The sequence below is a fragment of the Amblyomma americanum genome, chromosome 3 (assembly GCF_052857255.1).
Source record: "Amblyomma americanum isolate KBUSLIRL-KWMA chromosome 3, ASM5285725v1, whole genome shotgun sequence".
Classification (NCBI taxonomy): Eukaryota; Metazoa; Arthropoda; class Arachnida; order Ixodida; family Ixodidae; genus Amblyomma; species Amblyomma americanum.
In genome coordinates, this window is record NC_135499.1 from 224,336,012 (window position 1) to 224,360,317 (window position 24,306).

The window sequence follows — 24,306 nt, forward strand, 5'->3', positions numbered from 1 at the left end:
ACCTAAAAGTTCGGCAAGCAGCGAGAAAGAATTTTGGGCCGTGTCGTTGTGAACTGCTGGTAACGCGACTGAGCCCTGGTTGCCGATAACTAAAAGGCTTGTCTGTTCTCTTTCTTTGTTGACAGATTACCTTGGAAGCTTCGGGCACCGAGATGCAGATATTTATCCTGGAGGAAGCCAAGAAAAAGTGCAATGCGGCTGACAGCAGCGCCGTCTTTGACAGTGGCGGTGAGTAGCAGCATCCTGCGATCCGCCGAACGGCCCCTGACGCCAAAAATTGGCTACAGGAGACTGTCATTACAGCCTGTCTTACGGAGCCGCCTTTCATGTCGTTTACTCCACGCTAACTCCTCCCCTCTCTTTGGCTCTTATCCTGTGAAGGGTGTCATGGAAACGGCACGGCGCATACAGCTTGCATGCACATGCCTTCTAACCTCTGTCTATTTCATTTTTTACGTTGTGAGCCGTTATACAAAGCCCCCCCCCCCCCCCCCCAGCCGTCGCGTGGATGAAGTCCGTCCAAGGTCACCAGTCGAAGTGGCCAGGGAAGAAAGTTGAGCTAACGAATGCAGCGGCGGCCGAGGGAGACAAGAGCAGAGGGAGAAAAGAAGGGACGCTGCTGCGGAGAATGATCTGAATTTCAAGCTGCTCGGCACATAACAAAACATAACAAACCGAAAACCAGATCGCGTAGATAGCGCAGCAGTTGCGGTGCCGCAGTGCTGGGCGATGCGGAGGGTGCTCGTCACGCTCGTGCTCGCGAGGCTCGCGACGACACCCAGTTGTGGTCACCCCCCCCCGAGCGAGAAGCCGGTCGGCGTCGTAGCCAGACCGAGCATGACACCCATGTCAGTGCGCGCGGTTATCGAGAAAGCTGTACTTGCAGCTAACCACCAATACCTGTATAAAGTTGCTGATATCTCTGAAAAGTTTGGTAAGGTAAACGCGCCAACATGCCCAGCAGGATTATTTGTTACCTTTCTGAAAAAAAAGCAGAACAAATTCTGGCCACCAATTCTAGTTCGCATGACGCGCTTAGCTTTTGGTATTATCCACTGTGAATCACAAAAAAAAGATGTTCAGACACAAAGTCACAACGAATACTCACAGAGGAAAAAAAAAATTGTCCACAAATTATGGTTGTTGCATTCATGACGAGTGTTTGTGTGTGGCAGCACCAGTAAGCTCCTCATGACGCAGCACGATACGTGTAGATCGAGCGCACGGCATGCTAAAAATATTATAAATTGAAAGTACTAACATGCAGCATGGAATAAATTTACGGCAACAATTTCATCTCTTCCGAACTCTCGAACAGGCTTCCTGTTGATATTCCTCACTCTAACCGGGGTCCTTGACAAAAAAACTGCGTTCTTTGTTTCCATGCGATGTAGTGGCGCTGTTTGCGTCTGAAGTGCCCTCGCGCCAATGAGCTCGCGTGCTCGCCTTTCGCCGGGTTGGAGTCTGGATACTAGTTTTCTTCTTGGTTGTTCGTGGATCGAATTTTGCGCGTGGGTGACATTTCACAACCCGTTGTGTCTAATTCCGCCACTAACGGCAACATTTCTTTTTCGTGCGTCACGAACAAAAAATACACCTTTAATTGCAGTGCTGCCTACTGGCAGGTGCCGTCAGAGGTGTTGTTAGACTCGATGTACCGTTAAATGTCATCCCTACGAGAAATTTGTATGGGAACGAGTCAGCTGGCCGGCGAAAGAACATCATAACCTATGATGTTATTTGCAATGCTACACTGCCTTACCTACGGCGTGCATTTGCGAGCGGCCGTACTGTGTTTTTTCGTGCCTGCGCGCGCGCACTTGTGTCGACTTTTTTGTTTCCTCTTTAACAAATATCGACATGCCGCTTTGGGCGCATCTCTATAGTTCTTGTTTGCTCGGCTCTGCCCTGCCTTTTTTTTTTTTACTGTACAGATGCTTTCAAATTGAAGGAAGCAGGTGTTGTGGGTTTCTTCGCATCCTTACTGGCTCTGCGAACTAAAATTCACTTTGATAGTCCCAGGTATAGAAGCAGAACAGGTAGACCAGAAAAGCTATATAGCTTTTCTTTTTATCCGTATCGCTGGGCTTGGGTGGATGCTAATGGGTAGTTGTTCTTTTATTACAAAATTTTTGTTGTTGCTAGCAATATTCCTCGCGGAATACAGCCGCGTGCTTCAAAGTATCAGCTAAAGTTATCGAAACTAAAGCTTATGGCAGCAGCGTCACTGCAATGTGCGAAGCGAATATTCCAGCTTCTGAACGCTTTTGTAAACTGTAGAGCCCCGCGGAGCTCCGTCGAGTTCAAATTCCATTCCGAGTGCCGAATACTATTCGACAGAAATGTCATTTCAACGTGCCTGTGTGGAACTGGTGTTAAATGTGCACTTCATTAAATTCAAAGCAATAATCTTAACTAACGCTCATAAAGATGTCGCTGGCGGCGGGATCCAGCATCCCCTGTGCCTCAATACTGAGGGATGACGAAGGACGAAGCTGCGCGTGTTCAGGTGGAAGTAGGAAAGTTAGAGGATTGGTGGCGGAACAACAGGGAAGGTACAGAAAGAGAGGGTAGGAGTTAGATTAGATGTAATCTAAAAGATGAAGAAACTGGTAATTTAAAAGAACACCGAATACAAACAGAAGTTGGACTGTATCGATATATAGCCCTGGGATATAATCGCAGAGAGGCCACTCTCGCCGCAAACGGAGCTTTTTTTTTTTAACTAGAAAAGACCGTACAGATGTCGCCATCTCCGGCCTATTTCACAAGCAAATTGCGTGCATCTACACCGATTTGTGTCGCGGATCCCAGAGGCCACGCTACACTGCCATTCACTTCAGAACGATGGCAACCCGTCCTCTTCCGTAACGACTTTACGAGCTTGATTCGACTGGGCGGAAGATTTTGAAATCTGATTTACTCAGTGTTAAATGCGTCTTTCGCTGCTAGACACACGTCAACGTAGCCAGAAAAGGCCAGGGAATCAATTTTCACTAACACAATAATTGGATGGCGTTGTCCTCAATGTCCTTTTAAAGGAGCAGGAATTTAAAGGCATTAGTCTTTAAGGTTTGAGAAAACAGCTCGAAACGCGAACTTACAAGATTGATTGCCCTGACACCAGCCTGTTTCACTCATCATCCATCCTTGTCACGTGATCTATGTCGGCCTGGCCATTGACTTGGAAAGTGAAGGGGGTCTCCGCTGCAAGTACTGCTCTCTCTGCTTCATCCCGAAAGAGTAGACAGTGAGGGCGTTCGCATTCTTTTGCCTTCTCTGATATGGGGGCACCGCGGCAAAGATGTACATGGGCTTCGGAATGCAGCATTTCATAGCCGCACCAAAAAGGCAGCGACAAATTCTTACTCTAACACCCTTGTTGTTAACGAAACCGTTGCTCGCTTTCGCAACTGACCCCGTTATGAATCAAACATCGAGGCTTCGAGCAACATTTGAAGCTGCGCGGTGCTTACTATAGAGCAATGGCCACATATACCAGGTGTTTTAGGGAAGCTGATCACTAATTTTTTAAAATATGGTTTTTCAAGTAGCCAATCTTTCTGAAGCGTAGGAAAACTTGTGTTAGAGGACGTCAAAAACAGGCGAATCATGTTAATCAGCAAAGTGATTAACTAAATTTTAGTAATTAGCTTTTTAACTACTGCCGGTAGGCACCTGATTGCAATTAGAGATTTGTATTTCGGCGTTATTAACAGCCATAACAGTTTTTACAATTTCTAAAATGAGATTACCCTTGCCGCAATGGCCGGACTAATTTTGGCTACATCGCGCCAATATACACGCGCTTTTGAAAATCATGCGAGCAAAGCAACCCCTCCAGTGCACGTAACTAGTAGAAACAGCCAAATTTTGCCGAGCCACCGAGCCAAGGGTAATCGCGTTTTCGAAATTCTATAAAGTGATATGGCTGTTTATTACCAACGGTCGGCTACAAATATCGAATTGCAAGCAAGTGCCTATCAGTAATAGTTAAAAAGTCAACGTTTAGAATTTAGTTCATCACTTTACTAGTTAACATGATTCGCCAGTTTTTGTTGTTGTTTTTTTTTGACATTAGCCAACACTGGTATTACTACGCCACAAATACCTTCTCTCTATCTCAAAAGCCCTATATTTAAAAGTTAGTGGTCACCTTCTCTGAAACAACTGGTTTATAAGAGAGAGGACGACGGAGCACGAAAGTGCCCTGTCAGTACTTCCTCATGAACTAGACCGCACTTAATTCGACTCAGTAAGAGAAGCAGGAGCTACGCGTGTTCATCTCATTTCCAAGAACTCCGCCATGCATGGGCGGCTCTTGGCCCCTGCAACACACATCGTGGCCGAACTGCGATTTCCTCACTACGTTCGCCGCGAACGCAGTAAGTGGAGCGATAAGAAATCGGCAGCATTGCTTTGCTTCTGTTTTTTTTTTCTCAATTCGGGCACGCTTACACGCCCTTACGTGTCTGCATATTTCTTCTCAGACCAGCGCGTGGTCCAAGCCCTGAGGATTTCCATGCGTGTTCTTATCAGCGACCGCCGGCCATTTCTTCGGGCGCCCCCAGCGTCCAGCTCCCTCCACCCCCAGCGAGAGATGGAAGGGTGCGGCGCTCTCTCCGGCCGCGCAATTTTCGCTGCGCGCTATCTTCGGCGCTTTGCGGCCGCGGTGGTCCCGCTCACCGTCACCGCTACGCGGCACCACACGCGCGGAAGTGGGGCGACATATTTATCCTTCTAGTTTCTCTCATTCGTTCCGGCTTGTATTTTAGTCGCCAGAGAGTTGCATAAGCTGCGCTCTTCTTGCTGGTTGTCGGCGGCGTTAGGCAACGTGCGGCGCGCGTAACGGACGTGACACGCCCCCCCCCCCCCCCCCCCCCTCTCGCAGCTGCTCATGTGGACTAGAAGCAGGAACCAGCAACGCCGAGACCACGTTTTTTGTGACAAGGGCATCACACTAGTTTTATTTTTTCTTCCTGTTTTCCGAAGGGACACGAAGGTTGCTTTGCTGAAAGTGGCCCCCCATCTTTCTATCTTGATTGACGCCCTTGCCGTAACAGTCATCAACTCCACGTTAGCTGGCCGCTCCTCTTGAGCAATCCGAAACGAAAAAGTGCAGTTTTGCGATGGTGGCTTCAATCCGAAAGGCGCCACTCGTTGCATGAGATGGTTGGCACCTGTAATGGTGCTTCGCGCCTTTTTGGCCCCGGGGCTCCGGCCAGTCAGCCGCCACTGTTGCGCGCTTTAAGATTCGTGGTCTCCACCCATGGGGAGTTGTTGACCCCCGCACTGACGCTCTGCTCTGACTATGCGGAGCGCTCAGATGAGTGGACGTGTGGCTACCGGATGCAGCTACCCTTCTTATTTCAGCTTTGACGCTTTTCTTGGCTATACCCTCTCGAGTGAAGCCGTTATATTTTGTGGAAGTATGCAAGCGCTCCTAAAGCTTTCTCTGCCTACAGTAATTCGGCAAAACGCCGGAAACTTTCGTGGGCAAAAATCATCCAGGATAAAACTTATTTGCATTCCGACGTAATTAAAGACTTGACGCAACGTCCTCATTCCATCCCTCCTGTGCTGTAACCAACGACGAAGGAACTGAAAGGTGACCGACGTGAATTGGCGCCGCTCTCCAAGTAGCACGGGAGACAGTTTTTTGCAGTTTCTTTAAAGCGCACCTTGTGTAGCATCTCATAATGAGAAATAGGTCAAACATGTCTTATCAGTGGCGCAGCAAGCTAAAGTGTCTCGCACGTTGGCGTACACGGAGCGACTTTTCTCGCTGCCTGCGCCTCAACGGATCTCTCCGGTCACTGCTCTACGCAAAGTTTTCTTCTGCCTCCTCCTGCGCTGCCGATGCACGAATAGCGAAAAGGCAAAAGAGAACACAAAAGAAAAAAGAAAGCAGTTCACCGAGCCAAGCGGCAAAAAGAACCGCGCTTCGCCTGCAGAGCCACGATCTGGGAATTTCTACATGAGCATGCTCCTCCATACGGAAGATAATTAAAAATTCCTCTGCTACTCTGCATGCGTCTTCTGCCTGCGGATTTTTTGTTCCTTTTTTTCTCTCGCAGTTTTTCTTTCACTCATCTCTCGTTTTCCATTCCTCTGTTTCTTGAGCGGCGCGTATGCATTCCTCGTTAGACGAGTTGCCATTGGAACACGCATGCATCCGATGAGCGCCCAAGGAATCTCATCGTTCATTCCTTTCCATTCCGTTCACGAAGAAACAAAAATCACGTCCCAGACTTTCTGTGGCGCCGAAGAAGGCAGCGTTCACTCATCGATGGTTACGGTAAATGACGACTTCCAAAGTCACTACAGTCGCGAGCAGAATAAAATGGACCATGCTTTGGCTTTCCAACTCTTCCCTCGCCTTGCGTAAATATAAAAGTATGTTGTCTTCACGCGAAAGGGCACTAGCGGCGTTTACTTGCGTAAGGGGACACTATCAGCCCAAGCCTTTCCAAGTATTTAGAATATGTTCCGGTATACTTTTCCGAACAGTACGTGCTAAGCCAATAGAGGCAGCGGCCACCTGTTTATATCGTTTTGTTCAGTGATTTCTGCTTCTTCTGCGGAATAAAACTTCTTATCATACCATGACGGCGATTTTTAATGATTTTTTCTCTCCGGAACTAAATTTATAACTACCTTTGCTGTTGTTCCTTTCTGTAAGGTCAGAACAGTTTATTGCACATGCTTAATTTTGGTTCAGTACATTCCCACATGAGCATATAACGCACAGGAAAAGAATTGACGCTCTGTCTCGTTTCGTTTTGAAAATAAAGGTTACATTGTAACAAAAAGAAATCTTGCTTTGAGATAAATGATTATAAACTGGAAATATGCTTGACTGCAAAGTTTTTCTCTCTGCTAACGTTCACTGGCCGATTTGTTTTCTAGTCCCCAACTTCATAGTCATAAACCAACTCATTTCTGCGTTATTTTACCCGCCGTTTAACTTGCTGGACTTGTTTATTGACTTGCTGTGCTGCTTGGTGGGCGAAGTAAATCGGCGCCGGTCGACTTCTCACAGCTGGCGGAGGGTGTTACGGCCTCAGGTTAACCCGAAGGCCTCTAGAACCTCGGCTCTTGCTATATTGGACCCGCCGCGGTGGCTCAGTGCTTACGGCGCTCGGCTGCTGACCCGAAAGACGCGGTTTCGATCCCGGCCGCGGCGGTCGAATTTCGATGGAGGCGAAGTTCTAGAGGCCCGTTTACTGAGCGATGTCAGTGCACGTTAAAAAACCCCAAGTGGTCGAAATTTCCGGAGCTCTTCACTACGACGTCTTTCTTAGCCTGAGTCGCTTTGGTACGTTAAACCCCCATAAACCATCTTGCTATGTTGGTGTCGTTTTATGTTATGATAGCATCTAATACTGACACCCTTAGTGCCAGCACTGGAGAGGCTTATTTTCTTAGCTTTGTCCCAGATGATCCGACTGGAGGCCTAGGAGCCTAACGTGGAGGCTGAGAGCTGCACGACTGATGCAAAATATGACACTTTCTCTTTAGGCGATAGAATGGGGCGTCGAAAGGCGGGTAAAACATTTCCTCCGTGAAAAAAAAGGGGGGCCTGGCCGCTCGCCGTCTGCTTTTTGAAGGCATTCCTTAAAGGGGAATATATTGCGCAGGAAGAAACGCAATACTGGAAAAGTTGCACAAAAGAATGTGCCTTCATAACTGCAACAAAAAAAATCGATTTTTTTTTCTAATTGTTTAGCTTTCCTGGTGCCTAGGTATCAAACACCCATTAATTCTTGTCAGGTAACGAGCCAGCAGAATTTAACAGCCGAGGCATGGTCTACATTCTGTCGACGACTGTGCATACTAACGACAGCCGAACCACTCGCCAACGTGTCACGCAATGGAATCGAAAGTTGGACCAGTTGTTTTTCATTCAGCGCGGAGGATACGGCGCATAAAAGTGGTATGGTTTTAACGCAGTTACAACGAGTAGACGTGCGAAAGCATATACTTTACACTTTATTGCGCCAAATATTTTTAAAAATGTACAAAAATCCGGCCTGCCAAAGCCTCATAGGGCTTGAGTAACAGAGCCCGACAGGCAGCGGAACCGTGCAGACATACACACAGGCATAAACGCACATTAAAAATTACGGAACATCAAATTAGTACAGTGGCAAAATGAAAATAGACAGAACACTCAGGTTACATGTAAAAAAAAAAAACTCATCAGAATAAATTGCGAGGAAAGAAAACCAAAATGGCATGACAATACCTAAGATCAGTGCAAAAAAATACAGCAGTAACCAATGAAATCACTGTGTTTACTTGACAGGTGGTAGGGCATATGTGTACAACGTCGTAAACCCACTAATTAGTGTATCGCAGCATCTTTTGTATTTTATATTTGGTTTTTGCCGGCCCACGTATGTTTCGCCTTGTTGGCTCATTGTTTTGCTTTGCTGGGTCGTCGGCACGTCTGGCGACTGTATTAAACTCGGGTTAAGTGCTGATCGAGATCAAGCTGATCTGCTCTATACGCGCCGCGGATGCAAGTTGATGAAGACGACGATGTGCAATGCACAGCGCGAAATCCTTGATCTTGGCAGAAGGACGAGCAGCGGGATTGCCACCTGGACGGTTCTGAACGGCTGTTTCCTGTGGTACCTGTGGTTTCCTAATGGTGTCTGCGTGCTCATCTCTGGTGAGGCCGTTCTGCGTGGGGGATTTGGCCAGGTCTAAGGTTAAGTCTGTAGGCGCGGTTAATGTGCACTTGAGGGAGCGTTTGGCTCAGGCATGTCGCTGACCTCCCCAGGCGGAGGGTCGGCAGCCTGGTTTGCCAGCCTGCCCACCCAAAGCTTGCCGCTGGACCTTTTTCGGAAAAATGGAACTGACGATATTCCTGTGGCGCTCGTACCGATCGGCGAGGGAATGATCAAGATGAAAACCTCCAAGGTTCTTCAGGGGGAGCTAAGGTCTCTCACTACCTCCAGATCTCTGAGGTGCGACCGTTCGGCCGTAGAAGCAAGTCCTCTGACATTGCTTGCGTCATAGACCTGCTCCAGTGCAAAATTTTTCAGTCATTAGCGGTGAAAGCATTCATCCTTGAACAGCTCGCATGCTCCAAAGGTATTGTTCGTGGAGTGGACCCAGCATCTTCCCCACAGGAAATACTGGAGGAGTTTCAGTGGGGGTTCTTTCTGTCTACCGGTGCAGTAGAAAATTAAATGGTGTGCGTGTAGCGACAGAATCAGTTATAACTACTTTTGCTGGCTCCTCCTGTCCGTCAGTGCTCAAAGTCTGGCCAATAGTGTATCGTGTGGATCCTCTGGAACCCCGTCCACTTCAATGCACCAACTGTTGGCGTTTCGGTCACAGTGGTAAAGCGCGTAAATCGGCGTCCCGCTGCCGTGTTTGTGGAGAAGGGCATTCGGATGACAGCTGCTCCTCTGATCAGCCCCAGTGTTGCCTCTGCAAGTGTAACCACTCAGCTGATGATGCCAACTGCTCGAAGAGAGCTGACGAACAAAGCCTCCTAGATATAATTCAAGCGAAGCGATGCTCGACAGCAGATGCGTATGCAATTCTGGATCGGAAGAATAATACATATGCAAGCCGTGCGCGAAGCTCTGTTGCAGATATAGAGTCAAGTTTGACTACTTCGATAGTGTCCTCAGTAGAACAGGCTCTTTCTCTGGTGGTCGAGCGAATGCTGTGCAACTTCACCGAGGCTTTATCTCAACTTGTTGCAGGACTGTCTCTGCCTTCTCAATCATCTGTTTCGGCGCCGACGCCTGCATCGCTCCTAAATTGTGCTGCTAGTAAGAGTGACTTCATGTCGCCTCCTGACGCGTCCCAAGCCCTGCCTGCCAACAGCGCACCTGGCAGTGTCTCTCACGTCATCATCATCATCATCATCATCAGCCTTACTACACCCACTGCAGGGCAAAGGCCTCTCCCATGTCTCTCCAATTAACCCTATCCTTTGCCAGCTGCATCCACCCTTTGCCTGCAAACTTCTTAATCTCATCCGCCCACCTAACCTTCTGCCGCCCCCTGCTACGCTTACTTTCTCTTGGAACCCACTCCGTTACCCTTAAAGACCAGCGGTTATCCTGCCTTCCCATTACATGCCCTGCCCAAGCCCATTTCTTTCTCTTGATTTCGACTAGGATGTCATTAACCCGTGTTTGTTCCCTCATCCACTCTGCCCGCTTCCGATCTCTTAACGTTACACCTATCATTTTTCTTTCCATGGCTCGCTGCGTTGTCCTTAACTTAAGCTGAACTCTTTTCGTTAGCCTCCACGTTTCTGCCCCGTAGGTGAGTACCGGTAAGATTATGCTGTTGTACACTTTCCTCTTGAGGGAAATTGGTAAACTGCCACTCATGATCTGCGAGAATTTGCCATATGCGCTCCACCCCATTCTTATCCTTCTAGTTATTTCCCTCTCATGATCCGGATCAGCTGTCACTACCTGCCCTAAGTAGACGTATTCCGGGACAATTTCTAGGCTCTCCCTGCCAACTGTGAACTGTTGTTCCCTTGCTAGGCTGTTGAACATTACCTTGGTTTTCTGCATGTTAATTTTTAGACCCATCGATCTGCTCTGCCTGTGTAACTCGTTGATCATGATTTGCAGTTCACCTCCTGAGTGACTCAGCAAGGCAATGTCATCAGCAAATCGCAGATTATTTAGGTATTCTCCATTTATTCTTATTCCCAACTGTTCCCAATTCAGGCCTCGAAAAACCTCCTGCAAACATGCGGTGAACAGCATTGGCGAGATCGTGTCTCCTTGCCTGACACCCTTCCTTATTGGAATTTTATTGCTGACTTTATGGAGGACTATAGTAGCTGTGCAGTTGCTATATATATATTCCAGTATTTTGACATAAGGCTCTTCTACCCCCTGATTACGCAATGCCTGTATGACTGCTGAGGTTTCCACTGAGTCGAATGCTTTCTCGTAATCAATGAAAGCTATATATAGAGGTTGGTTATATTCTGCGCATTTCTCTATCACCTGATTGATAGTGTGAATATGATCTATTGTGGAATATCCTTTACGAAAGCCTGCCTGATCATTTGGTTGATTAAAGTCTAACGTTGCCCTGACTCTATTAGCGATTACCTTAGTAAATACTTTGTAGGCAACGGATAGTAAGCTGATCGGCCTGTAATTTTTCAAGTCCTTGGCGTCTCCCTTCTTATGAATTAAGATAATGTTTGCATTCTTCCAAGCTTCTGGTACAGTCGAGGTCATAAGGCATTGCGTATACAGGGTGGCTAGTTTTTCTAGCACGATGTCCCCTCCATCCTTCAACAGATCTGCTGTTACCTGATCCTCCCCAGCTGCTTTTCCCCTTTTCATTGCTTCTAAGGCTTTCTTTACTTCATCTTTCGTTACTGGCGGGATGACGCATTGCTGTGCACTGCTGCTCTCATTAGCGCTCCGATTACATTGGCTACTGTACAGGTCTGTGTAGAACTCTTCGGCTACTTTAACTATCTTATCCATATTGCTAATGACATTGCCCTGCTTGTCTCTTAATGCATACATCTGGTTTTTACCTATGCCTAGTTTCCTCTTCACTGTTTTTAGGCTACCTCCGTTCTTTATAGCATGCTCGATTCTCTCCATATTAAACTTCCTTATGTCGGCTACCTTGCGCTTATTTATTAACTTTGATAGCTCCGTTAGTTCTATTCTATCGGTAGTGTTAGATGCCTTCATGTTTTGGCGCTTCTTAATCAGATCTTTCGTCACCTGAGATAGCTTCCCGGTATCTTTTCGAACTGTCCTACCGCCTACTTCTACTGCGCACTCCGTAATTATTGATGTCAGGTTATCGTGCATTGAATGAACATCAAGATCATCTTCCTCAGTTAAAGCCGAGTATCTGTTTTGCAGCGCTATCCTAAACTTCTGTGCTTTCCCTCTTACGGCTAACTCGTTAATGTTCTTCTTCTTCGCTAGCTTCTTCTGTTCCCTCTTCAAGTCTAAGCTAATTCTAGACCTTACCATTATATGGTCGCTGCAACGCACCCTTCCGAGGACGGCCACATCCTGAATGATGCCAGGTTTAGCGCATAGTATGAAGTCGATTTCATTTTTAATCTCACCATTGGGGCTCTTCCAGGTCCACTTCCTGTTTTCTCGTTTGCGGAAGAAGGTATTCATGATCCGTAAATTATTTCTATCCGCGAATTCGACCAATAACTCTCCCCTGCTATTTCTAGAGCCTATCTCATAGTCACCTACTGCGTGGTCGTCAGCCTGCTTCTTGCCCACCTTCGCATTGAAGTCGCCCATCAGTACAGTGTACTGCGATTTTACTTTATTCATTGCTGATTCTACGTCCTCATAGAAGCTTTCAACGGTCTGGTCATCATGGCTGGATGTGGGTGCGTAGGCCTGCACCACTTTCAGCTTGTACCTCCTATTCAGCCTAATTACTATAGCTGCTACCCTCTCGTTAATACTGTAGAACTCATCTACGTTACCAGCTATATCCTTATTAATGAGGAAACCCACACCTAGTTCTCGTCTATCCTTTAACCCGCGATAGCACAGTATGTGTCCGTCCTTTAGTGCTGGAATACCGTGGGGCCTACGTTACCCACTAGGAAGAAAGCTTCAGCAACGAGAGGAAGGGTTTTTCTTCTTGGCAATGGGGAGCTTGAAGATCGTCACCGACGCACTCTAGAGCTTGGTCCCAAGTTCTGCTTTGAGCCAGCCTTACGACCTCTCGAGAAGGTAGCGCTCGCGCGGACGGTGTCTCAGGGCGTACCCGAAGGAGACAAACAGAGGTGTGTCAGTGAGTGCTCAGAAGTCGTCTGCAACTACAAGGGCAAAAAGGCGTCAAGACGTATGAAGGGATTGATCAACTATTTGGCAGCTGAAGGCTTGAGGCCTCTCCTTTCGGACAAAGAGGGATTCTTTGTTCTCGCACCAGAGAATGTGTTCACCAAGAAGGCAGAGGAAGCTGTGAAAAAGAATTTCATGCAAGTGGAGTTGAGGCCTGCTGCCGTCTAGAAGCAAGCCTTGAGTATGTTACAAGGAATGAGTCTGGATAGATTATATGCCACCGTCAACAACACAATAGGTACGATGTTGGACCTCTTTTTTACGGCCAATTAAGACCCACAAACCCGATGTCCCTTTTAGGGCAGTAGTATCGGAACGTGACACTTGGCAGCATGCTGTTTCAGGCTATTTGCAGCGATATTTAGGCTCCCTTAAGCTGTCCGATCCTTTTCTGGTGAAAAATTTTACTGAGGTAGTTGATTTCATGTCGAGGATGGAAGACAAGAAACATTATTCCTTTAGCATGGATGTGGAGAATCTATTTTACTCCCTACCCCACGCTCAGCTGTTGAAGAACGTCAATGACTGCATTGTCAACGATAACGACGAAACGGGCTTAATTGCCAACTGTGGCACTTCCGTGGAAAGTTTTCTTGAACTTTTGTCCTTTTACTTACGTTCGATCTTCGTTGGATGGGGTGAAAAAGTTTTCGTCCAACGGTCTGGTGTGTGTATTGGGTCTCGAGTCGCTCTGGTTTTGAGTGACATTTTCCTCAGCAGGATGGACATGAGACTGGAAGAAGATCTTAAAGACTTAGCTGTGAAAGTGTTTCGCTATGTAGAAGATTTTTTAGTGTTTTTGAGCCATGGGTCCCCCAGGAGTGTTACCAACGTCATTAAGATTTTCAAAGAGAGGAGCCAGGGTCTGGGTTTCACGTTTGAATTACCAGACTCGGGTTCTATTCGGTTCCTTGACTTAAAAGTCATCAGCCAGGAAACAGGAACGTGTTGGGAATATAACCCTAAAACAGCTAAGCCGCTCCTAAGTTACAATTCAGAGCACTCAAAATTAGTCAAGGCGGGGATAGCGACTTTGTGTCTCAAGGCTTCATTGCGTAAATCGTGCTCCAACAGGGTTGAGACTAGCTTCCAGGGTCAGGTTCAGAGGCTTAGGGACGCTGGTTTTCCAGATGTAGCTCTGGCTCAAATATCGGAAAGGATATTGACTAGCGGCGATAGTCTCGCAAAAGAAAAAGAAAAAGACGGTGCGCTAACAAGAATAGTCGGGATTCCGTATCTACATGGATTGTCACACCGGTTGAAGAAGGTAGGGGCAAGATACGGGGTAAAAGTAGTTTTCACAGCTAAGAATAAGCTGAGCAGAGTCTGCAGTGCAGCAAGAAAGAAGCTTGAGGGCCGGGATGACCGAGGGAGGATCATACGTACAGTTACACATAAAAAACCGCTCGTCGACTGCGATACTGGAGTGGTTTATTCTATCCCGCTTTCCTGCAGCAAGACGTACATAGGACAGACAGGCCGCTGTATTAACGAGCGACTGTTTGAACATTGAAGGTCAGTAAAAGGGGCAGTTTCGTCGAACCTTGCTGTGCACTGCCGGATATGTAAAGATTGCTTCCCCATTTGGACAGGACAAATATCTTGTTTAGTCACCCAGACCGGACCTGCAGGGAGTTAGTTAAGCATTTCTGATAAGGCAGGAGTCTGAATCTTGTGTCACTTCGCCTTCTATCAATCTTGTGGAAAAAGAGATTCACGCTCTCGGGGAATGTGTGGCGACAGGGTGATAGCTGGGTGCATGTCATGTGTTAAGATTGCTGGTGTGCTTGGTTAAAGTGAGGTGATTAAACTCCCGCTGCGTGCACGTACGGTTTTACGGGCTATCGCGATTTTATGTTCTGGGTTTTGTGCGTTTTTTCGGTTCTTGTTTTTGGTGCCTTTATAACTAACCCTTCTAAAATAAAAAGTTCAGTTGTTAGAATAGCGCTCGTGTCGTCTCGTGTTTCTTCCTCTTGTCCTGTGTTTCGCGCTGCTTAAAGATGAGTGATTTGATCTCCTTGCAACATGTTGCAGATACGCAGGCTGACCCCGTCTTCTGTTATGACCATATTTTCCCGAACCCATGCGAAACATATGCCCGCAAATATCCTAAATGGTCTCCTTTCTGAACACCTACAGAATTTTACTCTTCATACTGTTATCTCCACTGAGGCCTCCGGCAGCTGTGAGAAGGCGGTGGTTGGGATATATTAATAATAATAGCTGTCTTGGAGCTATTCCGTTCGTATCCCAGATTATACTCCTATATTCTTCGCAGTTTCTGGCCATTGGTTTGGCTCTTATCAAACTTCCTAGGCATGTAGCACCGGTTCTTATTCTTGCAGACTGCCTTTCAGTTCTAGTCTCTCTACAAAATTCGGGGAAATCTTTATTGAATCGTTCGCTTAGGTTTTTTGTTCCGCGCACAGTGCGTGAGATCCGCTTTGTCTGGGTTCCTGGGCATTCGGGCGTCTATTTTAACGAGATGGCTGATTTATTGGCAAGGTCAGCTCTCAGCTCTCCTGTAGTCTATCCCGTCCCTCACCTCATTCTGTTACAAACTTCACGTTTCCAGCGCTTCCAACATATTTCAGCCAACCTGAGTGATTCATTGCTTAATACCGTGGATTTTAGCCACTTAAAGTTCCCATGGAATATCAGGTGGTGTAAACCAAGGCTCTGTGAGGTGTCAATGACGCTTCTGCGATGCAGAACCCCTCACTTAAATTTGTACTTATGCAGATGTGGGTTCGCTGCGACAAACATTTGTGTATCATGTGGGCAAGTTGAAACAATAGATCATTTTCTCCTCTCTTGCCGGCGGTTCGCAGTTCAGAGAAAACAGTATTTGGAGGTCTCTCTTTCGAGGTTAGGACTCCCACTGTCCCTTTCAGTTATTCTTTCGTTCGGTGCGAGCGCAAAGACATTCCCGTTAAGCAGTGTCTGCGGCTACCTTCATGATTACATAAGTGCAACTGATCCATTACCTTGTTAGCTGTATACAAAATTTTGTCGCATGTCCAAAAATGCTCGATTCTATTCCTGGTAATTAATATTTCTTTAATTCATTTGACTGTTCCGATTTTTATATTGATTTAGTCTTCACACGCCTATATTTCCCCGCGAAAATACCTCATTGGGATTATCTACTGAACCTTGGCCAATCCCCCTGCGTGGGTATGTGCCATGCCTACTAAGGAGGAGGAGGAGCAGAAGAAGAAGAAGAAGAAGAAGAAGAAGAAGAAGAAGAAGAAGAAGAAGAAGAAGAAGAAGAAGAAGAAGAAGAAGAAGAAGAAGAAGAAGAAGAAGAAGAAGAAGAAGAAGAAGAAGAAGAAGAAGAAGAAGAAGAAGAAGAAGAAGAAGAAGAAGAAGAAGAAGAAGAAGAAGAAGAAGAAGAAGAAGAAGAAGAAGAAGAAGAAGTTGCAGTTTAACACGAAGCGGGATCGGCTGCGGCGGTAGCCTATGTGCTCTCGTGCAGTGGCCAGCGAAGCTGATCTGTTCGCGCCGCCGCTATCGCTATCGCCGCTACCGATTACGCCTCGTGTTAAACTGACCCTTTTTTCACACTTTGTAGTGCACTGGCCGTCCTTAATGTTACCAAGCGTGCTGAGTGCGTGTACTGCAGCAGCGAAATCAGTTTTACACTGCGTTTTGAAGCGTTAAAATTGCACGGCTGAATCAGTTTTGCGTATTAATATAAGCGTGGTTTTTGCTTTCCATACTGAGGTTAGCACGGCTGCTCACACTCAGTCTGTGCGAACAGCAAGCCTACATCCTGAGTAACTGCTCCCTATATCGTGCCCTGAGGAGTAGAAGGCGAAAAAATTGGCAGTGGCTTAACTTGGCTGACCCTGGAATTCAGCGAAAAGCAAGGACACTTGCTAAGCGTCTGAGGCTCATCCATGGCAGCTCCGCTACACGTAGTAGTAGTAGTAGGTGGTTGAAAGGGGAAGAGGAAAGGAAAGTGCACGGGCCTGTGACTGTTGTTAACACACCACCACCACTGCCGGCGTGCAGATAGAGAGGAGAAGGATAGGTAGAGTTTCAGAGGAAAGAGGGAAAGGGGGAGTATAATGATGCGGGAGATGCAGTCGTATCAGAGAGTCAGTCAGCTGCCTTGGGCTAGCAATAGCCGTCCAGGCCCGTCTCCTCCAGGAAGGGAGGAGAGACCGGAGCGCCTTGGAAGCGTTGGGACCGGTGGGGAAGAGGAGGACACTGGCCGAGTCAGATGGAAGGCTCAGGCCCCTGTAGCAGGCAGCCAGCTTTGCCTGGTGGATAGCCAAGGCAGGGCAATCGAGCAGGAGGTGACCGGTGGTCTCCTCCGTATGGCCGCAGCGAGAGCAGTCCACCTTGAGGGCCAAACCCTTGCGATGGAGCCTAGCCTCGGTCGAAGAGCATCCGATGTGGAGCCGGAGGAGGAGAGACCTCTGCCGTCTGGTGAGCCCTTTATCTGGCAGGCGTTGAGGGGGTGTCCCTTGGGTAACCCTGGGTTCGGGGTGCTCCATTAGTAGCTGCCGCTCCGTGATGGTTCTGGCAACATCCAGGGGCACCACAGCAGTAGAGCACGTGGTACGGCTTCCGTGGGCAGCCTTCGCCAGGGCATCTGCTTCCTCATTGCCTGGGACTCCGACGTGGCTGGGGATCCAGGCCAGGGAGAGTGAGGAGCCACGGGAACAGATGTTGTTCAGTCTGGCGGCCAGCTTGCGTACGACGGGCAGCCGGCTCCGTGGCTCTTGCAGAAGCTGAAGGGCCACCCTGGAGTCGCTCAGAATGGCCACAGTCTGCAGCGCGGGGTGGGACTCCAGGATGTCGGCAGCCAGGTGGAGGGCCGCCAAGTCTGCTGTGGTCGAGCTGGCCACGAACGGAAGTCTGCTCGCGACAGCCGTTTTATATATACCCACACGACCACGTGGCTATGACGTGGTATCCCATAGTCTTCGACACCCCCAACGCATGTCATCACGTGGCTTCACATCACCCCACGGGATGTTCTTAACGTCAAAGGTCAACCCAAAGGTCACCCAATGTCAAAAGTCAAAGGTCAGAGGTCAAAGATGAACTCAAGGTCATGGGACAAGGTCAGAAGTCAAGGGTTCGACACCATAACTGTACCATATATGGTCATACATGGCTAACGTGGTTGGCCTGAAGGTCGTTCAAGGTCATTTTCGGGCCTACGCGACGACTGCTTTGCCTAGCGTAGTGAAGCTCTTCGCTTTAAAAGAAATGCGTTCCGTCTTATGTCCAAGTACGATCTTATAACCGATTGCCTGTTTGGTATGATGGACGTTGCAACATTAATGCAACTTTGGGGCCACCACAGCTTCACTCGAAACGACTCCTACGGATGCCAGTTAGGCCCCGCCGCGGTGGCTCAGTGGTTAGGGCGCTCGACTACTGATCCGGAGCTCCCGGGCTCGAACCCGACCGCGGAGGCTGCGTTTTTATGGAGGAAAAACGCTAAGGCGCCCGTGTGCTGTGCGATGTCAGCGCACGTTAAAGATCCCCAGGTGGTCGAAATTATTCCGGAGCCCTCCACTACGGCACCTCTTTCTTCCTTCCTTCTTTCACTCCCTCCTTTATCCCTTCCCTTACGGTGCGGTTCAGGTGTCCAACGATATATGAGACAGATACTGCGCTATTTCCTTTCCCCAAAAAAACCAATTATAGTTATATTATGCCAGTTAGGACACCACACCACGGCGACCTCAATGAGCACATCACTGGAGGCGTCCGGGGGCCGTGGATCGTGCCACGGGGTTCACAGCCTCCGGGCCGCGCTAGCATCGCGCCCCGTCGAGTCCGGGAAGGGAGCCGACGGAGTGGAAGTTCTCTGCTAGCTAGCGGTGCCACGGATGCGTGACAAATGACCCTGGCTGCTCCATTTTCCCCCGGCTATCCCGCGCAGACGGCTCCGTGACGGCTCTGTTTCCCGCGGCCTCATCGGCGAGGCCTTTTGCGCGTGACAGAACCATCCGTGCGGACGCCACCCGCCTTGCGACAGCGAGGTCCACCTCTTTGCGCTTTCCTGGCCGCCTGTTTGCGTTTGTGTGTTTGCGGCGTGTGCTCGGCCGGAGGCGTCTATGATTACCCGCTCTGCTCCGTCTGGCATCGGCCGTGGGTCGCTTTTCCCGTTTGCTGCTTTGCGCTTCTTTTTGTCGGACCCACTCCTCTTCCATTGTCTTGCGGTCCGCAGTGTTAGATTCGACCGGTCGACCTCACTTCTTCAGCGCCCCGTGTACACGCTGGCCAGTGCGCCCAAGCATGCTGCGTTGGCGGAGAGAGAAAGCGGTATTCATCGTGCTATAGCCTCTAGGGTTTTCATCTGTTTGGAGACGCCAAACAGAATCTACCGTTAGCAGCTCTAACGGTCCTGAGGGGGCAGAGCCCGGTGATTGGTACTGTGCCTGTAGCTTGATGCGGTCCATTCGATAAGTCCCTAAAATACCCTCATTGGCCAGTTATTTGTTGGTTTCCGTGCCGACGGCTGCATGAGTGCTTACTCCAGGCTCAGCGCATCGTAATATGTCGTAACCGTAAACTGCGGGCACAGAGCGTGAGTGTGCACCGTACGCTGAAGGCAGCGTAGGATACTGCACCATCTTCTCGGCGTTGAAGGAAGAGTTCAGGGTCGCGACCTGATAGTATGACGGTCAACTCGACGCCCGTTCCGACTGGCACAGGAGTTCCGTCGAGTGAAGGAGTTCGTTGATGCCGAAAGAAGACGACTGCGTTTATTTACATTTTGTACGAGCGTAAATATCAAATGTGATAGCCTCCTGGCCGCGCTCGTTGCCGAGTTTTATAGGGCTCGCATTGCTTAAATTCCTAGGTGGAGGACGGCCTCTCCGAGGAGGGGGTGGTCTGTCACGCTCACTTCTGGTGCACAATTTGACACCCCCGAACTTATGGACACACCCCACTATCAGGTGTTGAGCCTGAGGGCGAGCAGGAGGCCGTTGCAGTAGCGTAGGCTGATATAAGCCAACACGTGTCGTTCCATAACCAGCTGGTGGTCGACATGTGTTGCCGGCACCTGTGTTTTATAACCCCCAACGCGCGAGGCAGGCAGGCCGGAGGGGAATGGCCGGAAACGCCTCCAGAGATGGTCGCGGGAGTTGGGGATGATACCGCCCGCCTCCTCGCGGCGGCGGCGCGCGGCACGTGAGGGGGCGACTGGAATTGGGCCCTGTTGTGCTCGAACTTTAGCCCGTTGTTCTTTTGGGTCGAAGACGGTCGCACTCCGATGCGGCAAAGCACGGTGATTGGAGCCAGGTGACCATCGGGCCCTCTCCGTGTGGTCCATGGCGGCAGGCCTAGGAGCAACGGTTCGGAACCACCCAGGAGAAACAGGCGTGCTGGCTGCTTCCAGGCGAGACTTGCTGTCACCGTTACTAATATCAGCTAGGACGCGAATTTAATCCCGACCGCGGCAGCCGCATTGCGATGGAGGCGAAACGCAAATCGCTGACGTCCGCTATGCGATGCCAGTGCACGATAATGAGCCCCGGAAGGTCGAAATTATTGCGGAGTCATTCATTACGGCGCTTCTCGTCTTCCTTCTTTCATTCACTCCTTCATCCCTTCCCTCACGGCGCGTCTGAGGTGTCCACAAAGAATTGGCACAATTAATGCGTCCTTCTATTTTCTTTTCACCAATACCACTTTTAATACGATCTCATTAGGAGGCCACGAAGGCGGTGCCGGAGTCCACATGAAGCCTCTATACACCTGCCACCTATGTACCGACACCTTTCATCCGTTTGTAATTAGGCGCCATTCTTTGTGGATTGCGTTGAAAAAAAATATACATTTTCATTGATACAGCGCACTTGCTGTCCTGAAAGGCAGTTCGATTACCTTTTGGAGCAAGCAAAAAAGGAACAAGCATACGTGTTAATTCCGGTACGGTATCCGAAGATCTTAACAATGGTCGGTGCGAGAACAAACATAAGGGGACCTATGTAAGCATGTTTCAATACTAATGCCGTTTTTTTCGTGAAATGTTCAATACTGGAGTTTGATGCATAATCTCCTTCGTCGAGACGACAGAATTTTGCTTCCTATTTTATTTCATTTTTCATGTCGCGGCACCTATCATTTCTTAAGTACCGACATAGGAAAAATCTTGGGCCCTCTTCTGAATATTTTCAAGTTTTTTTCTCCCGTTATCTGTCAAGGGTCCGATACGTCATGGACATATTCGAGCTCTGTTCGAAGAAACATTAAGTAAGCCGTTTATTTTAAGCGAGGAGGCCCATGACTCAGAGTTCGCTCGATGAGATTTAAGGTTCTGGCGATCTTGTTCACCACGCTATAAACATGAGCATTCCATGAACAGTCAGCCGAGAATGTCACACCCAAGTATTTACGCTGCAAGTTTCGCGTCACTATGCTATTGCTGGTGACATACTCATAGAGGAACTTATTTCTTTCGCGAGTAAAGAAAACACGAACGCACTTTTCAGTATTCAGCTTCATTCTCTATTTTGAGCACGATTAAAAATACATGATTAACCATTTGGTAACTGGTCAATATCACCATTGTTTCTGATTTTCCTGCATCGAAAGCATTCATCGGCAAACGACCGTATGCAAAAATAATTCTTGCAAAAATATAATTTATACACCGTATTTACTCGGCTAAGAACCACACTTTCTTCTGCATTTTGCTTGAGCCAGAGCCTCATGCATCATAGAATACCTGTAATTACAATGCAGTGTTGCTGCCACATCTGCACAGAGCAATGCAATAGCTGATGGCATGCTCTTGCCAGAGATTGTCATCTTCTGTGCCATCCATAGGGATAGAAATGCCAGTCACCTGAAATCTCCATGAAACCATATCAGCCGATAACGAACGCCACGCGTTCAAAATCCACCGGAAGTCTTTTAAAAGAGATGCCCTCCTTCGTCGATCAGTCGGTGTCGCTGAATGGCTGCCCACGGCTTTCCACTCGGCGTAGGGGCGTCGAAACTTGGCTTTGAATGGGCGGCTGACGCACACGTCAAGCGGCTGCAGCATCCTCGTCATGCCGCCGGGAATTATAGCCAACTTTGTCCGCGCATCGGCAAGTCTGGCCCTGACCCGATCAGTCTTTAACCAGTCAAGGACCAGTTCGTACGACATCCAGTCCTTGTCTTGAACGGGCGCCACGATGATTTGGGAAAACTTCTTCAGAGAGGCTTCCTCTTGAGCACCACGTATGGTAGAAGTTTCCCACAGTCAGCAGTGATGCAGGGCATCGCCGTACATCGTTATCGTTCGGCACCTGTCGTGCGCACGGTGACGATTTCAGCATCCTTGAAGTTCACAGTGGACCTCAGTGAAACATAGAACCAGACAGGGGTCTGATCCGTCTTTACCATGTGTGACAGATCGTACCCGTGTGTCTGCGACGTGCGTTGACGAAACGGTGGAGCTTCAACAGGTTGTCCTCATATTCGGCTAGTAGCCTCTGGCAAAACGTCGTTCGACGCCGTATGGACAGATGGTCCCGCTTCATAAATCGATGAATCCGTTCTCGACTTGTCTTAAACTCTGCTGGTGTGTTGCCCATAAGGCAGGTGGTGGAGGGGGATATCAAGGGACACTAAAGGGGAATACTTACTTGAGCTACATTGATGCTCTATGAGGTTTAACGTCCCAAAGCGACTCAGGCTATGAGGGACTCCGTAGTGGAGGGCTCCGGAAGTTTCGACCACCTGAGGTTCTTTAACGTGCACTGACATCGCACAGTACACGGGCCGCTAGCATTTCGCCTCCATCGAGGTACATTGACAGTTTAGCGTCGCGAGATGTCAAGTATGTCATTTTTACCAAAAACAGAGCTCTTGAGCCGTATTCTATAAGGTGCCCATTTTCAAATATCAATTTCGCGTTCATCTCATCCTCTGTCATTGATCACTCAGATATACCCGCCGCTTGACAACCGGACCTCGGCATTGGCTGCCATTGGCTGCGATGTGCAGCCGCTGGTGAGGTGCATCGCAGCACTCTGTCAACAGCAGGCGGCCACACCTGACCACTGGATGCCATTGGCTGCGATATGCGGCCGATGTTCAGGTCCAGTCACATTCCACCCAATGGCCTGGTCGCTTCCTGAAAATATAACATGAATTTGTCCAGCTCTATCCAGTACAGATGCGAGAAAGTGAACAACTGTTCTTAATTGCGTATTGGTCGATAGCCCTTTCCTGAAGCCATGCTGGTACGAAGATGCGCCGATTTAAGAAGCCGGTGATGTGAGTACTCACAATGTGTTCGATGGTTTTACAGGTCAATGATATCAAAGAAATAGGACGCTAATCTAATAAGATGGGGGGTTTCCTTTTTTTACACACAGGTGCTACTGTCGCTAATTTCCAGTCACCTTGCTAATTGCTCTGCGTAGCGTCGATGGAATGCGTTCTTGATATTAGCCGGTCCTGAGGACGATTTAACTTTCAAGCATGTTAACTATGCCCTCATAGGAAATAATGTTAGCGTCAGGAATATCGCAAGGTGTATTTAAGACTGGTTTGGAAGTGGAAAAGACACTGCTGAAATGACGATTGAAATGTAATGCAGTTGTCTCAGGATTTGAGGATATTCCTGCAAAAATTCATGAATAGGTTTCTTATATTCGCTAAGAAACTTCCACAATTTTTGAAGACCTGACTTATTAAAATTAAGCTGACCCACGCTGCGTGGTTACAGTTGTTTAAGGGGACAAGTAAGGACATGTTTCGTCTTGTTTTCCAGCAGCACGGTACGTTTTTTTTTTATTTTACTGTCATTATTGAGTAAGTGGAAGCAGCGGATGTAGACCAAACGAACTTCTTCCAAATGCTCTGAAGTGGACTTTCACTTTGATAGTTTTCATAGCACACACTGGCTCTTTCGCCAGAACTCCATGGTAGAGTCGGCCACACGTAATAGGAATTGCAAAAAAAAAAAACTGCTAGTTTCGCAAAAGAACATTCCGCTTCTTCGCCGGCAGCGAAAAAACAAGGTCGCTTGGTTCCTTACAGTCATCGCCCTGACTCAACCGAGCGGAGACTAATGGTCTGCCAGCTGCGTCTCCATGACTGCCTCCCAGGCGACCTGACGAAACAACCATTCCACAAAAACGGTGGTAAATGTCGCCGGGTTTCTTATTTCATTTTTTTTTACGTTCGCAAGCGAAGAGACGAAAAAATGAGCAAAACACTCAGTCTTAAACCATGGGACGAAACGGCTGGGGAGACGTCGTCCACTCGTTTCCGTCCGAATTTACTGCTGGTCTTGTACAGTTTCTTCAAATTATTGTTTTCTGTATATGGTACACTTCTTTTGCCGAAACGAAAGTTGCGATTGACCTTGTTAACCATCTTCTGCGCTCCCATTAGGAGGTTACTGTAACACACTCCCACACGCTCCCCCACACCACAGCGATACGTCTTTAGGTGCGACGCGCGTGCTTAGTTTGTTCAGTCTCAC

At 48.4% G+C, this 24,306-nt stretch overlaps 1 protein-coding gene across 11 annotated transcripts in view; it reads left to right on the plus strand.

Annotated features, from left to right (window-relative positions):
• Positions 1-24,306, plus strand: part of LOC144126211 (parathyroid hormone/parathyroid hormone-related peptide receptor-like) — a 333,178-nt gene that overhangs the window by 204,504 nt on the left and 104,368 nt on the right. For 9 of the 11 annotated variants that reach the window (XM_077660241.1, XM_077660242.1, XM_077660248.1 and 6 more), the window contains one exon: positions 126-228. In XM_077660241.1, the coding sequence (XP_077516367.1) occupies positions 126-228 (103 nt within the window). Of the gene's footprint in view, positions 1-123; positions 229-23,858; positions 23,963-24,306 lie in introns of those variants that run through there. The other 2 variants (XM_077660247.1, XM_077660249.1) reach the window with 1 other exon arrangement.